General features: G+C 39.8%; 1 protein-coding gene across 2 annotated transcripts; it reads left to right on the forward strand.

Moving 5' to 3' along the window:
- The first annotated feature begins 5,138 nt into the window (after positions 1-5,138).
- Positions 5,139-22,285, forward strand: LOC102093126 (annexin A1 isoform p37-like). 2 transcript variants are annotated; one of them, XM_065045139.1, is made up of 13 exons: positions 5,139-5,247; positions 9,204-9,283; positions 11,538-11,634; positions 12,418-12,512; positions 13,055-13,168; positions 13,777-13,867; positions 14,702-14,781; positions 15,723-15,779; positions 17,189-17,282; positions 17,880-17,975; positions 19,381-19,439; positions 20,289-20,411; positions 21,909-22,285. In XM_065045139.1, exons 2-13 carry the CDS (start codon positions 9,218-9,220, stop codon positions 21,966-21,968), a joined length of 1,032 nt encoding a protein of 343 aa, XP_064901211.1. In that variant the 5' UTR covers positions 5,139-5,247; positions 9,204-9,217; the 3' UTR covers positions 21,969-22,285.
- The last annotated feature ends 657 nt before the right edge of the window (positions 22,286-22,942 follow it).

Here is a 22,942-nt window from a genome sequence, read left to right on the forward strand (position 1 = left end):
TCAGTTTATCTTCAAGGGTGCTGTGGGAGACTGTGTCAGATGGTTTACTGAAATCAAGATAGACCACATCCACTGCTTTGCCATCATCTATCCACTCGGTTATGTCCCCATAAAAGGCTATGACATTGGTTAAGCATGACTTCCTCTTAAGAAGCCAGATTGACTGCCCCTAATGACCCTCTTACCCTTGATATGCCTTGTGATGGCACCAAGGATAAGTGCCAGGGATGGAGGTGAGCCTGACTGGTCTATAGTTACCTGGGTTGTTCTTCTTGCCCTTTTTGAAGACTAGAGTGACATTTGCTTTCCTCCAGTCCTCAGGCACTCCTCCCATTCCCTATGACATACCAAAGATAATGAAGAGTGGGGTGGGTCACCTTGTTGTAGAAGGAGATCTGGCTGGTCAAACATGACCTGCCTTTCATAAACCCAGGTTGACTGGGCCTGATTGCATGGTTTTCTTGTATGTGCTGTGTGATGTCACTTAGGATGATCTGCTCCACGACCTTCCCCAGCACCGAACAAGTCTGTAGTTGCCTGGATCCACCTTCTGCCCTTCTTGTAGATGGATGTCAGGTTTGCCAACTTCCAGTCAACTAGGACCTTGCCAGTTAGCCAAGATTGCTGATAGATAAAGGAAAGTGGCTTAGTGATCACCTCTACCAGCTCCCTCAGCACCCTTGGGTGTAGCCCATCTGGCCCCCTAGACTTGTGGGTGTCCAAGTGGTATAGCAAACAGGTCACTAACCATCTCCCCTTGGATTATTTGGGCTTCATTCTGCTCCCCATTCCTGCCTTCTGGCTTAGAGTACAACTCTTCAGAGTATTAAAGACTGAGGCAAAAAAAGGCATTTAGTACCTCAGCCTTTCCCTCATCTTCTGTCACTATGTTTCCCCACACATCCATCTGGGGATGAAGATTCTCCTTAGCCCTCCTTTTGTTGCTGATAGAAACATTTATAGAAACATTTCTTGTTGCCTTTGACAGCAGTAGCCATGCCCAGCTCTAGATGGGCTTTAGCCCTTCTAATTTTCTCCCTGTATATCTTCACAGCATTTTTATATTCCTCTTGAGTGGCCTGCCCCTCCTTCCAAAGGTTAGAAGTTCTCTTTTTATTTCTAAGTTACAGTCACAGCTCTCTATTCAGCCAGGCCAGCCTTCTTCCCCACCAGCTTGCCTCTGGCACACAGGGACAGCCTGCTCCCCCGCCTCTAAGATTACCTTCTGAAGAGAGACCAGCCTTTCTGGACTCTGTCCTTCAGGACTGCCTCCCAAGGGACTCTGCCAACCAGCCTTCTAAACAGATCAAAGTCTGCCCCTTGGAAGTCCAAAGTAGCAGTTCTGTTGACCACCTTTCTAACTTCTCTAATAGAAAGATCTATCATTTCATGATCACTATGCCCAAGGTGATGTCCAACAGATATGTTGCCTGTGAGTCCTTTTCTATTTAAAAACAACAGATCCAGTGGGGTTCCTTCCCTCCTTGCCTAGGCTCACTTACCAGCTGTGTTAAGAAGTTGTCTTCCATGCACTCCAGGAGCCTCCTAGAATGCTTCTTCTATGCTACGTAGTGTTTCCAGCAGACATCTGGTAGGTTGAAGTTCCCCATAAGAACAAAGGCTAGTGACTGGGAGACTTCTAACTGTCTGCAAAATACTTCATCTGCCTCTTCATCCTGGTTTGTTGGTCCACAACAGACCTCCACCAGGATGTCCTCCTTGTTACCCTTTTCCTTGATTCTCACCCATAGACACTCAACCCTATCGTCACCCTCATCAAGCTCCAGACAATCAAAACACTTCCTAACATACACGACTACCCCACCTCCTCTCCTTCCTTGCTTATCCTCTCTGAAGAGTTTATAGCCATCTAATGCAGCATTCCAGTTATGACAGTCATCCCACTGTGTTTCTGTGATGGCAATTATACCACAGTTTTTCTGGCTCACAATGGCTCCCAGTTCCACCTGTTTGTTTCCCATGCTGCGTGTATTCATATAGATGCACATCAGCTGGACCATTGATTCTGCCACCTTTTTCTGGTGAGAAGCTCTAATTCCTTTGTGGCCATCATCAAGTGCTTCCACAGTTTCTAACATACTAATAACCCTTGTGTTTCTCTTACCAACATGGCTCTCCATCCCCTACCTCCACCAGGACAGCAGATTGAAGGACTAGCACTCCTCTCAAATGGTGGCATGTCACCCTTGGGTGTGCCTCTGCCACAGCTGGTTTCCTGCCTTTCCCCCTTCAAATCTAGTTCAAAACCCTCTCAATGAGTCCTGCTAACTCCTGCCCCAGGATTCTTTTCCGCTTTTGAGATAGATGTACCCATTTGTTGCTAGCAGGCCTGGTACCATGTAAGATGCCCCAGGATCAAAAAATTCAAAATTCAAAACACCGGTACCTCAGCCAGTTATTGATCTGGTAGGTCTTCCTGCATCTTTCCTCATCATACCCTGCAACTGTGGGGGCAGAGGAGAATAATATTTGTGCTCCTGACCCCTTGACCATGTGTCCCAAGGCCCTGAAAGCTCTCTTGATTGTCTTTAGTTTTTCCCTTTTCAGTTTCATCACTGCCCACCTGAAAAATTATGAGTGTATAATAGTCTGAGGGCCTAAGCAGGGCAGGAAGGGGTTTTTTTATATCTTTAACCCAGGACCCAGGAAGACAGAAGACTTCCCTAAGAAGTGGGTCTGGCCTGCATATAGGGGCTTCTGTTCCCTTTAAAAGGGAGTCTCCTATGACCACATTCCACCTTTCTTTCATTGTGAGAGCTACTTTGATGGAGGGTGCAGGGTGACTTATCCTCTGCAACACTTTCAACTTAGTTGAACCACCTCCCTCAGTGGTGTTGTTTGGTTCCATTTGAAAGGCCTCATACCTGTTCTGCAGGGGAACCTGGGTGGTTGGGGTGGTCACAGAAAGGACCCTCCTTCTTGGCTGGGTAGGAACATGCTGCCATTTCCCCTTATTCCTCAAGTTGCTGCATTCCACATCCTAAGCCTCATGACTGTTGGACAGAGGCACCTGGGAAGGTGGGGTGGGTAAGGGGGTGTTTCTCCTGCTACCCTGAGTGTGGACTTCCTTCCATTCATCCCTTTCCCTTGACATGCCTTCTTCAGTCAGGCAAGGGGAGAATACAGGAATCCCTTGATCTTCATTTTTTGCTGGTGGTCTTACCTGCCCCCAGGAGACCAGAGCTTGATCCCAACAGTCAATTTCCTTTTCCAGCTCCCTGATACTTCTCAAACTTTCCACCTCCTCTCTCAGCTCTACTACCAGGCTAAGTATTGCCATGAAGAAAGTCGTAAGAAGGTCAGGAGGGCAGGAGTAATCTGAACTTCACACATCATAATTCAATTTTTTAAAAAAACAATACAGCCTGACAGCTTGCTAACAATATTGCTGTGAGCTGATAGGCCACTTCAATTATTCAACATATCCAAAATACCTTTGTTAAATAACATGCAATCTGAAAGAAAAAAAGGAAAAAAACACATGCAGGGGAAAACTACTGTCAGAGTGTCAGGCGAGCTGAGGGCTACCTGGGGGCCAGGGCTGTTGGGGCACATCCTCATGGGGGTTGACAAGACAGGGTCTGGCAGTCCCTGCTCTCCCAGTACCCCAGCAAGGGGCAGGACAGCTGGGAGGCACTGGGGGTAGCCCGAGCCCCAGGCATTGGTCACCTCCCTGGGTATGAAGATGGGAATGAGACAGGACAGGACACCATCCCACAGGCTGGGACCAGCCCAAGTCCCACAACCAGTCCCAGCCTGGTTGCAAGACAGCAGGGTGGTAGCTCAGGTGGGGACCAAGCATTGGGGCTGCAGCAGAAGGCAGATTCCAGAGCTGGGGTGGCCTGGCCACCACCTCCTGCAGCACTACTGGAGGCTCTTCCCTCGGCCCAGTGGGATGGCGACCCCCCTGGCTGTGCTGATCCTGAGCTGATCCCTGGCACCCACAACAAAACACTATTGGGAGAAAGCATTTAGGCATCAAACAGTTTTTACAGATATATTTTAAACAGAGGAAGGCATAAGCAATGCTGGATGGTGTATGTAATGATTTGCTGCATTTGAGGGATTTGTGAGTGTCCCCTCTAATGCTACCAAGCAGCCTGCTCCTCTTCTTCTCATTTCATTAATTGTTACACTTGGGTTTTACGGGCAGGCTACATTTTGTATCATATACATTCATGAGAGATCAGCCATACTTCCTCATTCTGGAGGTACCAGTGTGTTACAGCAAGGTTTGGTTAGCAGAAAGCAGGATGACAGACTGCTGGGAAGCCAATCTGCTAGTTGCAAATTATTCTGATTCATGAAGTGGTATTTCTTCACCAGGTGTCATGTTCCGAGCCAATCTGAGATGTTAGTGATACACTGCATTTTGCTGTGCCAGACGTACTCTGGAAAATGTGTTTAGCTGGCTTGGTGAGGAAGTGCTTGCAGGAAACCACTTCTAGCAGGCTGGTGAAATGCCTCATCTTGTGCAAACAGAATTTAAGAATTTAATCTGAATGTTTCAACCTCTTTTTAATTATGTTGGTGCCAGTTTGACAGTTATTGCCTTTCCATTTAGCCTGTCAGTTTCCAGAGGTTCTCTTTCAAAAATAAATAAATAAATAAATAAATAAATAAATAAATAAATAAATAAATAAAGCAGGGTATGGATATTAAATTTAAGATGTCTCTTGTTTCTGGACCATTTCTGTCGGGAGCTCATTTGCACAAGAAGCAGAGCTAATAGCCATCAGAGCTCAGTGAAGCACATACTTGCATTGACTTTTCTACACACTTTTTTTTCCTCTCAGATTTTCACTGAGCAAAGATATACCTTATTGTATTTATCTGAAGTGGTATCTAGTATGTCAAAATGTGAATGGAGTAACTAGGTCAGCTTTTAGCATTTTATTTTTATGATCCTGAAACATTTACAGCAGTTTACTACAGTGTTCATGGCAGTGGAGCAGAGCTACCATTCTCATTTGTTGACTTTTCCCTTCTGAAATCTGTTCCTGCTTTCTCCAGCACATAGTTTTGCAATAACATTTTTGTGTGGATCTGTGGTTTGGACAACACCCACATTTAGCTGCTGCAAAGAGCAACCAGTTGCTGGGGCTGTGCAAACATGCTGGTTGCTAGGTGGGGTCACTCGTGCAGTGCTATAAAAGCATCGCAAGCCCTCTGCTCTTGTACTCCTGACTTGTGCTGCCCTGAAAGGTAGTGTTTGTGAGGAAGAAGGTAAGTTTTTGTAGTTCTTTGCTGCTTTCCATAGACCTGACACACTTTAGAATTGTACGCTAAATATGTCAAGTGACCTGGTGCAATGTTCTCTTTGATTTGCTGGCATGGGAAAATATGGGTGTGAGCAGGAGAAATTCTTTCGGTTTTGAAATGTTTCATGTACACAGAAGGGCTTGACCAGTTACTGCTTTTATTTAATGCTTGTAAGGAATTTGAAAAAAAAAAAAAAAACACACTTAAAAGTTTAAAAGGAAACTTATTTGGGGTTGACTGTTTCCTGTGTTTCTTTTTGTCTTTCTAGTGGACTGCTGTAGAAATGTGCAGTAAAACTTGCACTGCTAGAAAACTACTGTTCTTTGTATGGAAACTTAAAAAAAGTTAGTTCAGCAACAGTTTGATGGTTTGGGACTTGTAAAGGGGTCTTTACTCATGAAAGTGATGAAAATGAGCCAAAGAAATCTTCTAAATATACGAGAGGAAACTCTGAGTTTTGTGAGGAAGAACTTAACGGAAAATTTGGGAGGGCAGTATCATCTGGGGTTTGTTCTGTTCTGTTCTGTTAAAACTTTCCACTAAATCTTCCAAGGATGAGACTGTTTTTCTCTCCAACATTTTCATTCGTATTCAGTAGACTTTCCCACTATAAAATTAATTATTGTGTTAGATAGATTGCCTGTTTTTCTGACAGGGTGTAAAGACCTTAATTTACATCCTCATCCTGGTAATTAGCGTTGGACAGTAACCAGATAGTGTATCTCTGGTGCAGCTCATGACATGGTTCAATAAGCATGGAGAAATGGTGTTATTTGACAAAGACTGTATTGTAAAAATTGAGTTTATGTCTTTAAATATTTTCAATAAATATTGACTATTTTCTCAAAACTACATTTGCACATGTCCAGTTCTAGGGTGCTTATTCTGGGGACTGGGTGCCAGACAGAAGGCACCAGTGCAGTAATACTTGTGAAGCAACAATTAGAACTTCCCATTTGGATCTCAGTTTGGCTTCTCAGTCCAGTTGCAATGTCAATCATTCCAATTGGGAATGATAAAGTGCACAAAAATCAGTATATTTTTCAAACTGAGAAACTGAAAGTGCTTGCTTCCGCTTTCTTTTAAACGGGACCTCTATACATTCCAGTTGAGGAAGTGGAACACATGACCTGGATTATATTTTATTAAAGGGAATAACTCTCAAATCGTCATTCATTATGGAGTAACGAGAAAGAAGTGTCGCACTTGTCTGCAGTATCTTCTGTTTGCACCACTCTGTAGTTACATGCATTTTTTTCATCTTGCTGTTTGTAGGCTTTCTCCTGTGCTCAAAAGAAACAGAAAATATAGGGCAGAAAACCATCAGTTTTTCCAGTCCTTTATTATGCTAAATTAAAATGTTATCTTGATGGAGTTTGTAGCTTCTGGATCTAGGTACTGTTTACATGAGCTGTTTGCACTTTAGAGTGGCGTAAGTCACATTGGGAAGGGCCTCTACTCTGTCAGGGGTCTGGCTGGCTTCCTGGATTCCAATCTTCTTATTTCTTACTAGCCATAGCTTCTGATAAAGCAGGACACGGTTTTATCTGTAGGGTGGTTTCTTAGCTTTCTGAGCCAGCATAAGCAGAGTAAGGTCTTCAGACCCTCTCAGGAGCCATTGCCTAGTTTGACTTCTATTAAAATTATGTTGTTTGCTAGATGGAAATGAATGAATCTGCCTGCAGAAGTGTCCTTATTTAAACAGGAGGGAAAAATACAAAACAACTTTGTTTTCAAGGCACTGAAGTATTTTTCTGTAGCTCTGCTTTACGTTAGGATAGATATAAAGGTTCAGAGGTTTAATAAACCCTATTTAATGTAGGCTAGCAGCCTTCTGGTCTAGTCATCCCCAAGAGCAGAGAATCCTCTAGAGCTGGCTGTGAGAGTTGGGGGTTCATACAGGCAGAATCACAGAATGAGCAGTGGTGATGTTAGCACTTCCCTCTGCAGGCAGCTCTACCAGCTTTATTCCTGAGAAATGCTGCTCTATCCACCAGAACAGAGTTTTGTTCCCACCCTTTCTCAGATCTGGTGCTGTGAGACTGCATCCTCTGTCTTGGTTTTAAATGATCACACACCTTGTGAATCTATGAGTTGACAGACATACCTGTACATGTCACTGTTGGCAACTCAATGCATGTAGTATCTAGACTTTAAAAGATTTTCATCCCGCTGTATATGGCCTTTATCTGTGCTGTTATATAATGCAGCAGAACTTTAGATACTGTAGCAGCTCATCTGGCCTCATATACTTCTGTCAGTACAAGAAGTGTACAGGATTCACTACAACAGCTTGATAAAGTATTGTTTTTAATTGCAATCCAAGTATGCATTTCTGATCCTCAACAAATGACGTGCATAAAAGTTGATTGTTACAACTTAATGCAATATTCTGACCCAGATGACACGTGCTCTAAGTAACATATAAATACGGATTTGTAGTAATTTTTCAGTTTTTCTAACAGTGCAGGCAGAGCTGAATTTTGTGCCCTCAGGTCTGAGGGAAGGGCACAAATGTGAGAGTTTTCTGAGGAGGAGGGAGTGTAGGTGGTTCCTGGTTTGGAGTGGGGAGGGTAGGGTGGAGCTGGGCTGGAGGAAGGCTCTGGGAGGTTTCTGCTGCTTTTTTGGCTGCTAAAGCTGGAAGTGAGTTTTACAGTTTTGCTACAAGGGAAAGAAGAAGCTGTGATGCAGCTATGCTGCTTGTTCGTGTGTGTGTGTTACTTTAGTGCCTGCTCTTTGTCCTTCCCATGGGACACAGGGCATAAATAAGGTATAATCATAAGCGTAGGTCTGTTTGCATCAGGAGCAACATTGGGTTTTATACTCATGTATGCAATCTACGTTACATGATCTGTACCTCAAGACCAACAATAGTGTCTTGTCTCATCACACTAGATTCAAAGACACTCCTGTTTACCCTGAACATTATCTTTAGCTGATTGTTTCTAAGTATGACTTAAAACAAAGCCTTCTCTAGAGTTTGTTATGGAAGTGGGTTTGGGGAAAAAGAAAAAAGAAAAACGAAAAACACAAAAAACCTTTCTGAGCAGACCAAAAATACTTTATTTGATAAAATGTTAATTTCTACTCTCTGTTCCTTCACTGTTTCTGCTAGCAAACAGAATATTCTGTGAACCAAAGTTGTTAGGAAGTAAATTCTTCATTAATTGTGGATGCTCACATCACCATTGGTTATTTTTCCCATTCTGCATGGTGTTTTATGGAAAAGCTGTACTGTTTTTCATTTTGAGCAGTAAAAAGCAGAAATAACTTTTTTTCCCTTCTGAAATGGGTAATGTTAAATTGTTCTGTAGAAACTGAAGGACATGTATAAGAATTAAGGAACGGTGTCGGTGAAACTGTCTAATTTTATTCGTTTTCCTTAGGAATGGGGTCTTCAAAGGAATTACATGAGAATATAGTGTACAAGGGAATATGCTTTGTCTTAACACACAAAAGCTTCAACCTCAGTAAATGATCAGACAAGAATACTTGTTTACTACTGAAAGTGAACAGAATCAAATATTTGGTAATCTAAATGGGCCTAGTGGATACCTCAACTAAGGTGAAAAGGCAGACTTTCATTTGTTTCTGGTAACTTCCTTTTGTAAGTCAATGGTGATTCTTAGGTATTGCCGTAGTAAATAAGCAGATACTTCCACTAGTTTATTGTTTTCCCTCTAATCTAAAACTTCTGCAAGTAGCTATGGGTGTAGGGGCCAGCAATTGTAGAGCTTTGTGTCACCTGCCAAACATAAACAAAGGTTACCAGCTTCCAATACAACAGGCAGTTACTGCTTGGGAAACTAAACCCTGCACATCATAACTCAAAAGAAAGGATCCTGAGAGTGGGAAACCTTGAGTTGCACTGCTGCTGGAAATTATGAAAATGGTTTGTAACTTCATATGTCTCTTCCCAGAAACTTTGTCAAACATGGCTATGGTATCAGAATTTCTGAAACAGGCATGGTTCATGGAACATCAGGAACAGGAATATATTGTAAGTATTATCACCCCTTGAGAGCATTATGCTTATTTTCAAGTGCTTTTAGAAGTGACTTAAAGGCATAAGCCACCCCGTGTCTTTCTTACACTCAAAAGGATGAAAACCAATGTCAAAGCTGCAGCTGATCAGAACAGGAACCCAATTTTATTGCATCATATAATCCAATATCATCCAATAACCTAGAAAATTTGCTATCAGATGAAAAATTACTCTTATTTGCATGTATCAGTCTAGTTATCAGTTCCTAGGCAGAACTAGTTACTGTAATTAAATTATAATTTCCAGTAGCCAATCACTGATTCACTCAAGACGTCCTTTTTGAAGTAGTAATCTGATGCACAGGTGTGTGCATGTGTAAGAACATGTTCAGATCATACAGAAACTCTTAGCTCGAGGTACAGGAAGTCATGAGTGTAAAGGAGGAACTAAATCACTAGTATATGTCTTAGTTTTTGCATCATGTGTTTGTTCTTATGCTGGGAAGAGTCACAGTATGTAAGAAAACGTCTTGGATGGTCAGTACTGATTCTGATTAGAAGGAAGGCTTATGGTGGTGGTAAGTCAAGTTAATGCACTAGAATGATGTGCAGAGTGTTTGTGATAATAACATAAAGATTCTGAAATGATTGTCAGCAATGGTAAAGCAGTACCTTGGAAGTCACAGGAGATCCTGAACAACTTTCGTCTTGAGAAAAATGGAACATGGGGAAATTTCAATAAATAAAGATTTCTGCTCTAGACCTTTGTGGATTTTGAAATTTTGACTCCACAGCATTTTGTGCATAAACCTGTGGCTCCACCATCTCATACTCCTTTCAGTCCCAAGGTTCTGAGTCATCACAGTGCTGTTGGTTACAGTCAGGTTTGCATTGTTAGGATATAAGTTTGCCATGGAAACCAGTATACAAAGACTAATCTGGCATGCCTGGAAAACAGGCAACAAACTGGTGCTGTTCCTTTGTTGGTTCATCACATGAGTCACAGTGATTTTTTCAAAAGTATACAGGGCACTGCTTCAAATATGCAGTCTCTCTTCTCTCATAAAACTACTAGTGATATATCTGTGTAGGGAATTAAATATTGAATTGTCAGTTGTTAAAAGTGTAAAAATTCAATGGAGAATGCTGTATGTAAACCAGATATTCTTAAGACCTTGCCATTTGTCTTATACTATTTAGCTTTAGTTGCAAAAAATTTAAAAAATTAAAATAGTGAGTTGTTGAAACAGGACAAATGTTATAGGTGATTCTGAAAAAATTTAGCTAAACTACTTTTTGGTATCGTGGTTTGGTTTTGGTTAGTGTTTCCTTTTTTGTTTGTTTGTTTGTTGGTTTTGTTTTAATTAAATATCTCATCATATGTCATATCAAGGGGAATATCTTTAAATATTTCATGCAAGAATCTTAGGGCATTTTATAGCTTCTGTAAAAGTCAGTAACCAGTGTGGCACTGGTGAAGTCATGCTATTGGGTTATAGGCTCTACTAGTAAATTGATTTGTCATGTTCCTGATTTGGGGCAAACCACGTAATCTCACGTAGGGGAACTCATCATTCCTAGCTATTCCCAGAGCACCTTAGGCAACGACTAGGGAGTGCCCATCTAGGAATGGATTCACCAAAGTTCACTAGTAGGTAGTAGCTGTGAAGAAAGTGTTGCTTGTATCTCAAGTTTCAAAGCAGTTGGGCAACAATCCTCCACTTCTTTATAGGATTAGACTTGAACTCTTCTCCAAGATATTATGTGCAAGAAGGGCTTGTAACCTTAGCGATGAGTTGGCTGGGAAGTCCCTTAATGTGATGCACAGTCAATTTGCATAAGATGAGCAGGGAAATTAATAGGACTTTATTGACAGCACCTGTGGATTTCATTGTGGTTTTCATTGTGGATTTCATTGGATTTCATTGTGGTTGGAGAGCCTTTAAAGTTTGGACATAATTGCCCAACATCACGGTTAAGGAGTATTTTCCTGTGGAAACCAACTTACACAGAGAAATAGGTCTTAAGGGACCTAAAAGAATATATTAAGTACTTGCTGTTTAATATAAGAGATGTGAAAGGAATAGATCCAAAATGTATCCATTACTGAGACTGTTTAGTTCTCTGCAGTTACAAAGCTGTGTGTGCCTTGATAGTCCTATAACAGGAAATCCCAAATACACGGTTTATTCAGACCTTTAAAATTGCTTCTTTGCAAAGCAATTCTTTGGAATGAAGACTTTATTTATTTATTTCATTTTTCTTTCTAGAAAAGTGTAAAAGGAGGCCCTGTAGTACCACAACAACAGCCTAACTTTGATCCATCAGCTGATGTTGTTGCTTTGGAGAAAGCTATGACTGCAAAGGGTAAGAGGACTAACTACTGAACCTGCTACATTAGGACTCTTCCATAGGAAAAGTCAAGAATTGTACAGAATAAAATATCATAGCGTGAGACAATGGCAAGCAGGACATTTGCCTCTATTGTACAGATATTGGCAATGCAGTCAGTTATGCCATTTGATAGAGAATCTCAACACTTTGACATCCTGATGCCGTGTTAGAATTTCAAACCTTAATACTATCTTAGAGTTCTGAAGTAGGTTGAAGGAAGGGCTGTAAATATTTAATTTCTAGAGAATCAATCAATACTATAACATAGCATACTCATAGGTTTTTATTTGATTTGAATGAAATCCCCGCGGGAGGCAGGGAATACGCTGATAATGTTGCACATGCTTCTATTGTGCTTCTCTCTTGTAATGAAAATCTCACTTGGCACTTGCCTGTACTTTGAAACCTTTTCCAGTTCAAAGTCCTGAGATTAAATGAGTATGCCTTCTAACTTTTGTTTTTTCAGTTCCTCTATAGTGTGAGTACCGCTTTAAGACTTCCTATACGAAACTGTAGAATCATAGTTTTTTGTGTTCTGTGGGAATGTATTTGTTGGATTACTTCACTAAATCACTAATTGTAAGTCAGTAGGTGATTATGGTTTCTCCTTTGTTTAAACTTTAGTGTGTCAAAAAACCCAAATATGACATAAAAGAAATAATAAAATGGAAAAACTATTATTTGGCTAAAGGACACTCTAGAGACCACTATAATAACTGCAGTGCCTTAGACATGTTGTTTTTTGGTGACTCATAGGTGTGGATGAAGCCACCATCATTGACATAATGACTAAAAGAACAAATGCTCAGCGTCAGCAGATCAAAGCTGCCTATCAGAAGGCTAAAGGAAAGGTAAAGTATAATCAAGCCAAGCTTAAATTTGCACCCAGAATATCGATGTTACTCCTGTCTCAGATAGTACCTATGACTTTGTTTTCATACAACAAGAATTCAAAACCTTTGAATACAACAGCCAGAATTTTGAAATATAAACAGACTTTAAACTTCTGACTTTCCATCTTTCTGAATGCCCTTTACATCACTGAATTGCTGGTGATGGAGAGGTCATAATCATAACAGCAATATAGTAATTCCTTCTCTTGAAAAAAAAAGCCTATTCTGAGTCTTCTTCTGATGCGTGAATGAGAGAACGTGGCTGAACTGACTGTGTGAAAACTCTACGGAGTGCTTACTGAAAAACCTTGACAATTTGACTACCACAAAGGAGACCAATGAAAAACTTCAAGTAGGGCTTCACCATTCTTTTTAGTAGCTAAAGGAATGATGTAGGTTAAGAATCCTCAGAGATTAGACCTGATGTTTGGACTGTAGCTGAACAGCAGCTTTTTACCCTTCTCTCTAGCTTAGTGTGTTCCTTATGCTTCCTGTCACAGAGTCTGGAAGAAGCCATGAAACGAGTTCTGAAAAGCCACCTGGAAGACGTTGTTGTGGCTCTGCTCAAAACTCCCGCTCAGTTTGACGCTGAAGAATTAAGAGCCTGTATGAAGGTAAGTCAAAAGCTTCTGAGAAAAACTCTCCTGAAGAGTATAAATGTCAGGGCCTGTAAGGGACACTGGACTTGGATTTTAAAGCTTATGTCCTGTCTTCATTTGAACCCCCTTTTGTAAAATAAATCTATACCTGTAAACCAGGTTCTCAGAACCATATCCAGCAATCTCCACTTAATTTCAGGCTTGGAGGAGATTGGCTGCAAATGGTATTCTGTTCTGAGAATGAACTCTTTCTGCCTTCTGAAAACTGATTGCAGATGCCATGGTGGAAAGTCCTAGTGTTAATGTATGTTTACATTCGAGAAAACAAAAAGGGAAAGGGAATATTTTTCTTTGTAAGCTTTACATTCATATCTTTGATGTGCACTGTTTGGTCCCTTCAGTGCTCTTTTTGGGTACCAGTGATACGACATGTGATACAAGAATAATACCAAAAGAGCTGCCATCACAACATTGCATGGAAGCACAATGTTCTTCATTTTTCTTTCATGTTCCACATGGAACCTTAAAAGCCAAGTCCATAGTTTTCACCTTATTTCTGGTCTTCTGAATTTTCACTTTGTTTTATCAAGTAACTTTTCTAAAAATTCAACCATGTTTATCAGGGGCTTGGAACTGATGAAGATACCTTAATTGAGATTCTGGCCTCAAGAAGCAACAAAGAGATCAGAGAAGCCAGCAGATACTATAAAGAAGGTAATTCAGAGCATAAAGGAGTATTAATGGCATAACGCTATAGCAGGCACATTACAGTCACACCCCCACTGCTCCTTATGAGAAGCTGAGGCACCAAGGTAGGTTGTGAGTGAAGCTTCACATAATCTTGATACAGTTGCAGGGGATGGAGGTCATACTGACTTTTTTCTGGCTTATCTAGATCCCAATTCAGAAGGAAAAGGCAGAACTGCAACTGTCTCATGGAATGAGTCATGCATTTAGATGCTTTCTAGGATGCAAACAAAATCCAACTGCTTTTTGTGACTAAACATTGGCTGATCTCTGCTTGAGAAAAATGAAAACAAAAACAAAACGCACAACTTACTGAGGTAGCAACACAGGTGACATTTGCGGTAGGAGCAACCAGTGAAGTAAAGGGGGACAAGCTTTAAAGAGATAACTAAAACATAATATGTTATATCTCATATATGTGGAGTTCACTTAAATTGTTTTCTGACATGATGCCCTAACTTTTACAAGTGATTTCCTTTCAAAAATCTCAGTTAGAAGCCCAAATTAATGCTTTGGTTTTAGAAGAGTCTTGTGCTTAAGTTAATTGTAGGTAAGAACAAACAGAATTAAGAATGAAAGACAAATGGTGCAGCAAGAGACCAAGATAATGCCCATCTCTCAAAGCTAAATGAAAGTAAGATAACTGAACATCTAGTAGGCATATCTAATTGGGAAATAAAAAGTTGGAAAAATGAGAGAGTAATAACATGGTTTGGGATGGAAGGGGCCTTTAAAGATCATCTAATCAACCTAGTTGATAACTTTGAAACAAACCACAAATTCTTTTTGTTTTGAATTCAGTGCTGAAGAGAGATCTGACACAAGACATTATCTCTGACACATCGGGGGACTTTCAGAAGGCTTTGGTTGTTCTAGCCAAGGTATGCTGTGCTTAAGGTTTTTGACTGATGTTACCCATAATAAAAAACTAATGTTGTCATAACTGTATTAGAGAAAGACATACAATACATAAGGATTTAGGTATTATGTATTTACTTATATTATTTTTTAATTACGTCTTTTAGACCATATGTAATTGTTCTTAACCAAGTGATAATAATGAGCTTTTATGTCAAATGCATTTCAAAACACAGTGATGTTTACTACTGTTTGTTAGTTGTGCTTTAAGACTTCTTTTTTGTGTGTGGTAAGAAGTTGAAAAAACAAAAAGGATGATGTTATGTCAATAGACTAGAAACAGAAATACAATAAATGCTTTCAGTTGCAGAATTAAGCCTTTTGCCTTGCTGTTAAGATATGCTTCTAGTAGTTAGACAATGCAGCAGGAAGAAAACAAGTGGACAAAGTCTTGTGTGAATTTGTCTTTAAAAGCAGATGAGCTTAAGCACTAGAGTTGCCCAATAAAAAGACCCTTTTAAAATCCATAAATATTTTATTCCGTCATTTTGAGTACTTGTTTATGAAGGCTGTACATAGACGCAGGATTAGCTTTTAGTAGGCCTGTGTGCATAATTTTGATTTTCAGTTTTTGGTTTTAAAACAGCGTGAAAGTAGTCTATCGAATGGCCATGTGGCAGCAAATCACAGCTTTGAAGGTTGTAACTTCAAGTTGAGAAACAGTACTTCATCTGGATTTTAATGTAGGACTTCAGAAATAAACTGCTGATGGCCTTAGAAATATGAACTCTGATAAACAAATGCAACAACTTTATTCACAGAATGATTTACAGTGATTGACATCTATATGCAATAATGTATTAATTTATGTATGAGGATGATAGGGCAGAACTCTTAAATGCTGAGTTCTGGGGAACTGGATGGTTGTGAGAATGAGTGAAATCTAATTTATTTGTTTATGTAGGGTGACCGATGTGAAGATCCTCATGTGAATGATGATCTTGCTGACAATGACGCCAGGGTAAGATCACACTTGGCACTCTTCAGAGTTTCTTCATCTGATTTACTTGAGACTACTAACTCTGGCTGCAAATGTCCTGCCTGAATCTTGTGCATTCTGTACCTAACAGAGATTTATGTGTTATGTAGCAACCTTTTCTGAAGGGATACTACAGGGTGTTTGAAAAAGACAGACCAAATTTGATTTATGTTTGCTTTGAAATTAGGTCCATCTTTTTGAAACACCCTGTATTTTACAAGTTCAGGTAAGCTTTGGTATCTGAAGGAAGTGAAATATTCGCCCTAATATCCAGCTCCAGACACATTTCTGCAAGACCTCTTCTATGTCATGTAAAGTGTGCAGAGGTCAACTAGTGGAACAATTAGACACAATCTTCCTTCTGTTTTAACACAGTCCTTGAATTAGGGGAAAGGGTGTGCTCAAGTATATGCATAACCAGCTACCATGCCTGAACCAGAGTAAACTCTGCAGTATGTTAATTAAAGACATTGCTTTACAGTCATGAACCTTTCAAGATTATTTGGTAATGCTCACAGTATTTTCTGAATAATTCTAAAATAAGTAACTGATCTTTCCCTTATTTCTTCCACCATTAGTGTGAATATTTTTGTTAAAATCTTGGTAAAACGTAGCAGTGTATCCTGAGTTTTCACATATGAAATCTTAGGTTGCTTTTGTAATTAAAATATAGATTGAATTTATATAGATTTTTTTTTTAAATCCAATGAAAAAAATGCCGTTGAGCAATACTGTTTTTATTCTTGCTACATAAAATGTTTACTTTTGTCATCAAGCCTAGATATAAAATCTCAGCAGATCAGTACTCTGTCTAAGCTCAAAATTTCAATATTATTGCTCTCGGTAGAGAGAGAGTATTGTTAAATCATCTTTGCTGCTCTGTGGATGTCTTCAATTATTCCTTGTAGAGAGGTTTGAGGAGGTGAGGAAAATGAAGGAGACTGATTTGGTTCTTACTTTCCATTAATCCCCTCCTGGAAAGAAAAGGAGTACTGGGTGCTTAGGCTACTCCTTCAAAATTCTCTAGTTAATCTCAGGAGTAATTTTATTTGTCCAAAGAGAGCTTGGAGTCCTAAACACCATGCAGATGGCAAGCATATCATGACATGAAAATTATCTTCATCCCAGAATGTAATGCATCCATGAGAGCTCGGTGGTGATTGTAAAAACTCTCAAAATACGTTTTTTAGCTGCATAGTGCAAAGTATTGCTTAATAGAGCTGGAGTTAGTTTGAGGTTCTGCAGGGTTTTGTTATGGATTGCATCAAGGGCTACAGTGTATTACTGAAAAGCAATGGCTACTTTTGGCTGGTAACCTCAGAAGTACAGTATTTCTGTTCCCACTTTACTATGCTGACATTAAATTTACCACTTTCATTTCTTTATGACAGGCCTTGTATGAAGCAGGAGAGCAAAAGAAAGGGACAGATGTTAATGTGTTTGTTACTGTTCTTACTGCAAGAAGTTACCCACATCTCCGAAGGGGTAGGTTGGAAGAAAATTTTTGTTTTTACAGAGATTGTATTTTGAATATGACCTACTCATGAACTCAGGGAAGATATAGATTATCAAGACATGACTCTGACTGCTGTTTTTTTGTAATTGACACATGGTTGCTAACTAAGGGTGCAGAAGCAGTTTGGCTGTTCTTTCCATACAGGTTGTTAACAAAACTGTTTGGATGAGGTCTCACAGAGCTAGTGAACACAAGGCCAAAGGATCAATGTGGTGGGGGTTCTATATGTTCCCCACATGGTACTGCTCCTCGGTCAGTTTGCCCTGGGTGGGGATGTATCATCTAATGTCACAGGGTCCTGCGGAGTCACTAGACCACCTCTGTCCCTACCAGTGAGAACACCAATGCTACCATATCAACAAAGTCCCATTCCTTACGCTGACTCACCCAGGCCATGCAGTAACACTGTTCTTTACACAGTGATGGCCAGGAAATAGGAGAAAGGTGGCCTGCGATCAGTCATCTGTGGGCACTGCTGCAGCAGTGAGGGCAGAATAAGGCAGAGGCAATTCAGAGAGATCACTGTATTTTCATCACTGCTCATGGAGTTTTCTTCCCTCATTTAGTCTTTCAGAAGTACACCAAATACAGCAAGCATGACATGAACAAGGTAGTGGATATGGAGTTGAAGGGTGATATTGAGAAATGCCTGACTGCCCTTGGTAAGTGGTTCTGCAGATTATAAACTAGTAGATATACTGACCGTACAATAACCTGGTTTTTTACTTCCATCACAATTGCTCTGATAGGAAGCCATTCTGGCCTTATCGTGTTTCATTGAGAAATTTGCTAAATTATACTTTGGAAAGTCTAGTCTGAAGATAGTGATTTATTTCAGTTATTTAAAGTCAGTTCAAGTTGATGAGTGACCAGAAATATCTCTCCTGATACAGAGAAAGGTCTTGTAAGAACAGATGTGTTATCAACATAGGAAGACTCTTACAGGAAGTCAATATGCCAAAAAGTCCTGTGAGAATGGAGAATCATAGAATAGTATCATTTTGGTTAGAAAAGACTCTCTTGATCATCGAATCCAACCATATGGTTAACTCTAGTACTAAACCATGTCCCTAACAACCTCATCTAAATGTCTTTTAAACACCACAGGGATGGTGATTCCACCACTTCCCTGGGCAGCCTGTTCCAATGCCTGACAACCTTTTCCGGGAAGACTTTTTCCTAATATCCAATCTAAACCTCCCCTGGCATAAATTGAGGCTATTTCTTCTTGTCTTATCACTTGCTACTTGGGAGAAGAGACCAACAACCTCCATGCCACAACCTCCTCTCAGGTAGTTGTAAGCAGTGATAAGGTGTCTCCTTAGCCTCCTTTTCTCCAGGTTAAGTAGCTCCAGTTCTGTCAGGTGATCCTCATCAGACTTGTGCTCCAGACACTTCACCAGCTTCATTACTCTTCTCTGCACTCTCTCTAGTACCTCAATGTCCTTCTTATAATGAGGGGCTCAAAGCTGAACACAGGATTCAAGGTGGGGAGTCACCAGTGCCAACTACAGTGGCATGATCACTTCTCTAGTCCTGCTGGCCATACTATCCGTAATACAAGCCAGAATGCTTTTGACCACCTCAGCCCAATGATCCTGTCATTCTAAATCCCCCTGTAAGGCCTTCCTACCCTCCAGCAAACCAACACTCCCACACAACTTGGTGTCATCTGCAAACTTACTAAGGGTGCACTTGATCCCTTCATCCAGATATTTACAAGTGAAAGGCAAGTAACTTGCTTTACAAAACATCAGATCACATCCTCCAGCTCTCTTTTCACTTCTTTCTTCTTTGGAGCTACAACATCTTTCTTAATTTTGTGGCAGTAGACAAAGAAGGGCATACTTGTAATTACTCCTCCCTGACTGAGTTGCTCTCCGAACAAATGGAGTAAAGGAACTGCTACTTCTCCCATACTTTGAAGACAGGTAACAAACAAGCAGACAAATAAAATATTCTGGTAAGAACACTGAGACTGCTTGTAGAGTGTTTTCCTTCCACACGTGTGCCTTTTGTCACTCATATGTATAAGAGGTGTGACCTTATCTCATTGTTTCATTACAGTGAAGTGTGCCACAAGCAAACCAGCTTTCTTTGCTGAAAAACTCCACTTGGCGATGAAGGTAACCCAGAGAGAGAACTTCCCTTTGTAAAGATGGGGTGCTTTGTAAGCTGAAAAATAACCAGCTATCTAGAGATCTCTAAGCCTTTTATGTGATAAAACAGGACTGCAGAAGGAATTTCAGTGTTTTCTTCTCTTTCTTTCTGTTATTTCCTTTGAAACCTCTGCATGTCTTTCCATAGGAGTAGCTGTCTGTTTGCTATGGGTATTCAGGAAGGCATCTGTCCATCCACACATTTATATTTTACTCTAGACAGTGACAGAAAGCCAACTGGAACTTTTTTATGAAACCACAAAAATATAAGTGAAATTTAAATAGGAAAGTACTTACAGGTCAGGACAGGAGCGCTGTAGAAGCTTGATCTTTGGCAAGCCATCCATGGTCCTTCTGGAAAATTTGGAACCTGGGCTGAGTGAGTCAGTTGGAGATCCTGAAATGGTCTGGTATACAGGTATTTTCATAATTCCTGTGACTTGGCTAGGAGCACTGTGAGTTCATTGCACTCCTAAAAAAAATATTGAAAAGGCAGGGAAGTCTAGATTGTCCATGCATCTAGCAAGCTCATTGAAGAACGTGTCTTTTTCTAGGAAACAGCTAAATAAATGCTTAGAAAGGAAATCCAGGAGTGGATCTAGTCTGTCAGAAGTGAATTGTGCTCAGAGGGAACAGAGTGGGATAAGAGAAGACTCCTTCCCGAGAGATGTTAAAGAAATAGGATGTCGGCCATGTATACTCACAAAGAAGTCTGATGGGTTAACACATAGAACCTTGCTTTAATATGTATCAAATAAATAGCCCTTTTTTTTTTTCTTTTCTCTTTTTCAATTTTTTTTTGTTCCTTCTACACAGGGCTTTGGGACACGGCACAAAGACCTCATCAGAATCATGGTTTCACGCCATGAAGTGGATATGAATGAGATCAAATGCTATTACAAGAAGATGTATGGCATTTCTCTCTGCCAAGCCATTATGGTAGGTTCTCTCTCAGGTTATGTATGAAATGTAAGACAAGCAAATGCTTTGGGAAGTTCAGTAGGGGTTGTTAATTCTTCTGATTCTCACTCACCTAGTCATTCTGAGTAACTCGTTGTAGCTGAGTAACCCAGGTGCTTAGTGATCAACATTGCAAGGGCAATGTTTTTGTCACAAAAGCTATAGCAATATCTTACTGGTACGTGTCTCAGAATATCATCTTACAGTAGAAGCCAAAAGTTGAATTGAAACTACAGTATCCCCAAGTTCCCATGGTGGGACAGAGATAAGGAACATTGACAGGAGAGTGGACATGACTACACTAAGAGCTCTGTGGAAGATATTGATGCAACCCCCTGTCGTTTTTTAACATTTGAGGTAATTCTGCAAATAACTTGTTAACTTGAGAGTTATGAGGCCTGCTTTCCAGGTCACTTAAGTAAAACCATCTTCTTAAAGGAGACAGGCCACCCAATGTATTTTCCAGAAAATTTAAAGGAATGAGGGACTTGAAGAAAGATAAACTTGCAAAGCAGTTTTGTGGATGATAGTAGACAACAATAAATAAATAAATAATCAGATAGATACATATGTCTTAATTAGAGTAGAAACCTACTCCCCAGTTGTGTTAAAATACCTCTTTGATTTTTATTGGTGTCTGCTATTTTTTTCAGATAGGTGCCAAACGTCACTCATAGTCTTCCACCAGTAGTGTTTGTGATATGCAATTTGCTATGCAGTCACATCACCTCAGCGTATTCCAGTGTGTTTATTACATTCAAATGCCTTGAGGCATAGCTTGACTATACTAACCAATTCATTTATCTCTGCAAAATAGATTCAAATTTGAGAAAAACAGTGTGTGTAATAATTAATGTGTGTAGTTAATGCATACAACACATTTTTTCCAAGATGAACAAGCAATCCTATGCTGAATCAGCTATCATCGTAAGATGAGCCTGTGTTTAAGATAATCCTACATACAAGGTGTATAATGTTTAATATTAATGAACATTAGACATCACTGGTTCAAGAAGACATTTACACTTTATCTAGAGAAGGAAACCATATGCTCCTCAGTGAACAGAAATCTTCTCTGCTTCTCGTCTTTATTTATGCCATGAGTCCTCCCAGGATTTTAACTTGCCTGGCCTACCTCTGCTCCACTCTGGAGATCACAGAATCACAGAATGTTAGGGATTGGAAGGGACCTCGAAAGATAATCTAGTCCAATCCCCCTGCCAGAGCATGATCACCTAGATGAGGTTACACAGGAAGGCGTCCAGTGTGTATGTTTATTCCTAGGTCATAGGAATAATTTCAATGAGGGTATGTGGTTCAAGCTCAGTCTGTGGCTAACACATGTGTATTATCAAGTGATTAATTTATACAGGTGAAGGCTCCATGGTTGGTACATGTATATTGAATGCTTATTGGAATTTATTTCACTGAAGACCATTTTCCTAACAATTGTGTTTTTTGTGCTTAAATTGATAGGATGAACTCAAAGGGGATTATGAAACAATCCTGGTGGCTTTATGTGGAAGCGATAACTAAGGTTCCTGTTCCTGCAATGCACTCAAGCTCTGTTGATGAAATTCTTTATATTTACCTCAACTCACCCTTTGAAATACAGGCTTTACACAGTGAGGTTTCTCTGGAATGGTCCTTAGTCCATATGTGTTATGTTGAAAACTTGTAACCTGTAGTGTATTTTTTTCAGTGTCTTTATATGGAATGACATTAGTATATCTTTTTGTCATTATTTATCCGAAGTCAAAGAATGGCCCCAAGTTTCTATATGATTGATTAATTATGAGAAAAGTAAAATTTTGCTCTATGCAAAGTAAATAAAATTTTAAAAATGCAATTAACCCATGTGGAAATTTGTATGTCTTTTGTTGTTTCTCTGCATTTAGTTTCAAATTGTCTATGTGTGAATGAGAGAAAAGTCAGTAAATAAATTAAATAACCTAAAATGAGTGTGGCAATGTCACATGGTATAGCTAAGCCTATACCTTTCCATTTCACTTCAGCTAAGGCATATGTAAGCCAGATGTAAGAAAAATGACTAAAGTTAACATGTTTTAAAAATTAACAATATAAAAAAGTTAACCATATCTCCATCTTACTTTTTTTCTTTTGAATTCTAGGGTAAATAAACCTTTTATGTTTTGTGCACAGAGGAGAGAAAATTTGAATTGAAAATGTCTTCATAACCCATGTAGGACTTTTATCTTTTTCCTAATGAGTTGTGTAAATTTTTATATTATTTCCCAAGTAAAAAGCTACTGTCACTGCCTCTCTTTTCGACAGAATTCACACCTGACATTACTGTCCTGATTGTGCTAGATGCTACACAAACGAGTTATTATGGCCCTCAAGTGCACTGGTGGAATTAAGCATTATATGTTGGTTCTTTATTTCATGCAAACACTGCTCATCTTTTCTATGGTGGCCTCTAATCACTTGCATGAAAAACAGCATGCTAAACTGTAGGGTAATCAAAGGTCTTCTTGGCTAATTTGTGT

This window comes from Columba livia, chromosome Z (genome assembly GCF_036013475.1).
Source record: "Columba livia isolate bColLiv1 breed racing homer chromosome Z, bColLiv1.pat.W.v2, whole genome shotgun sequence".
NCBI lineage: Eukaryota > Metazoa > Chordata > Aves > Columbiformes > Columbidae > Columba > Columba livia.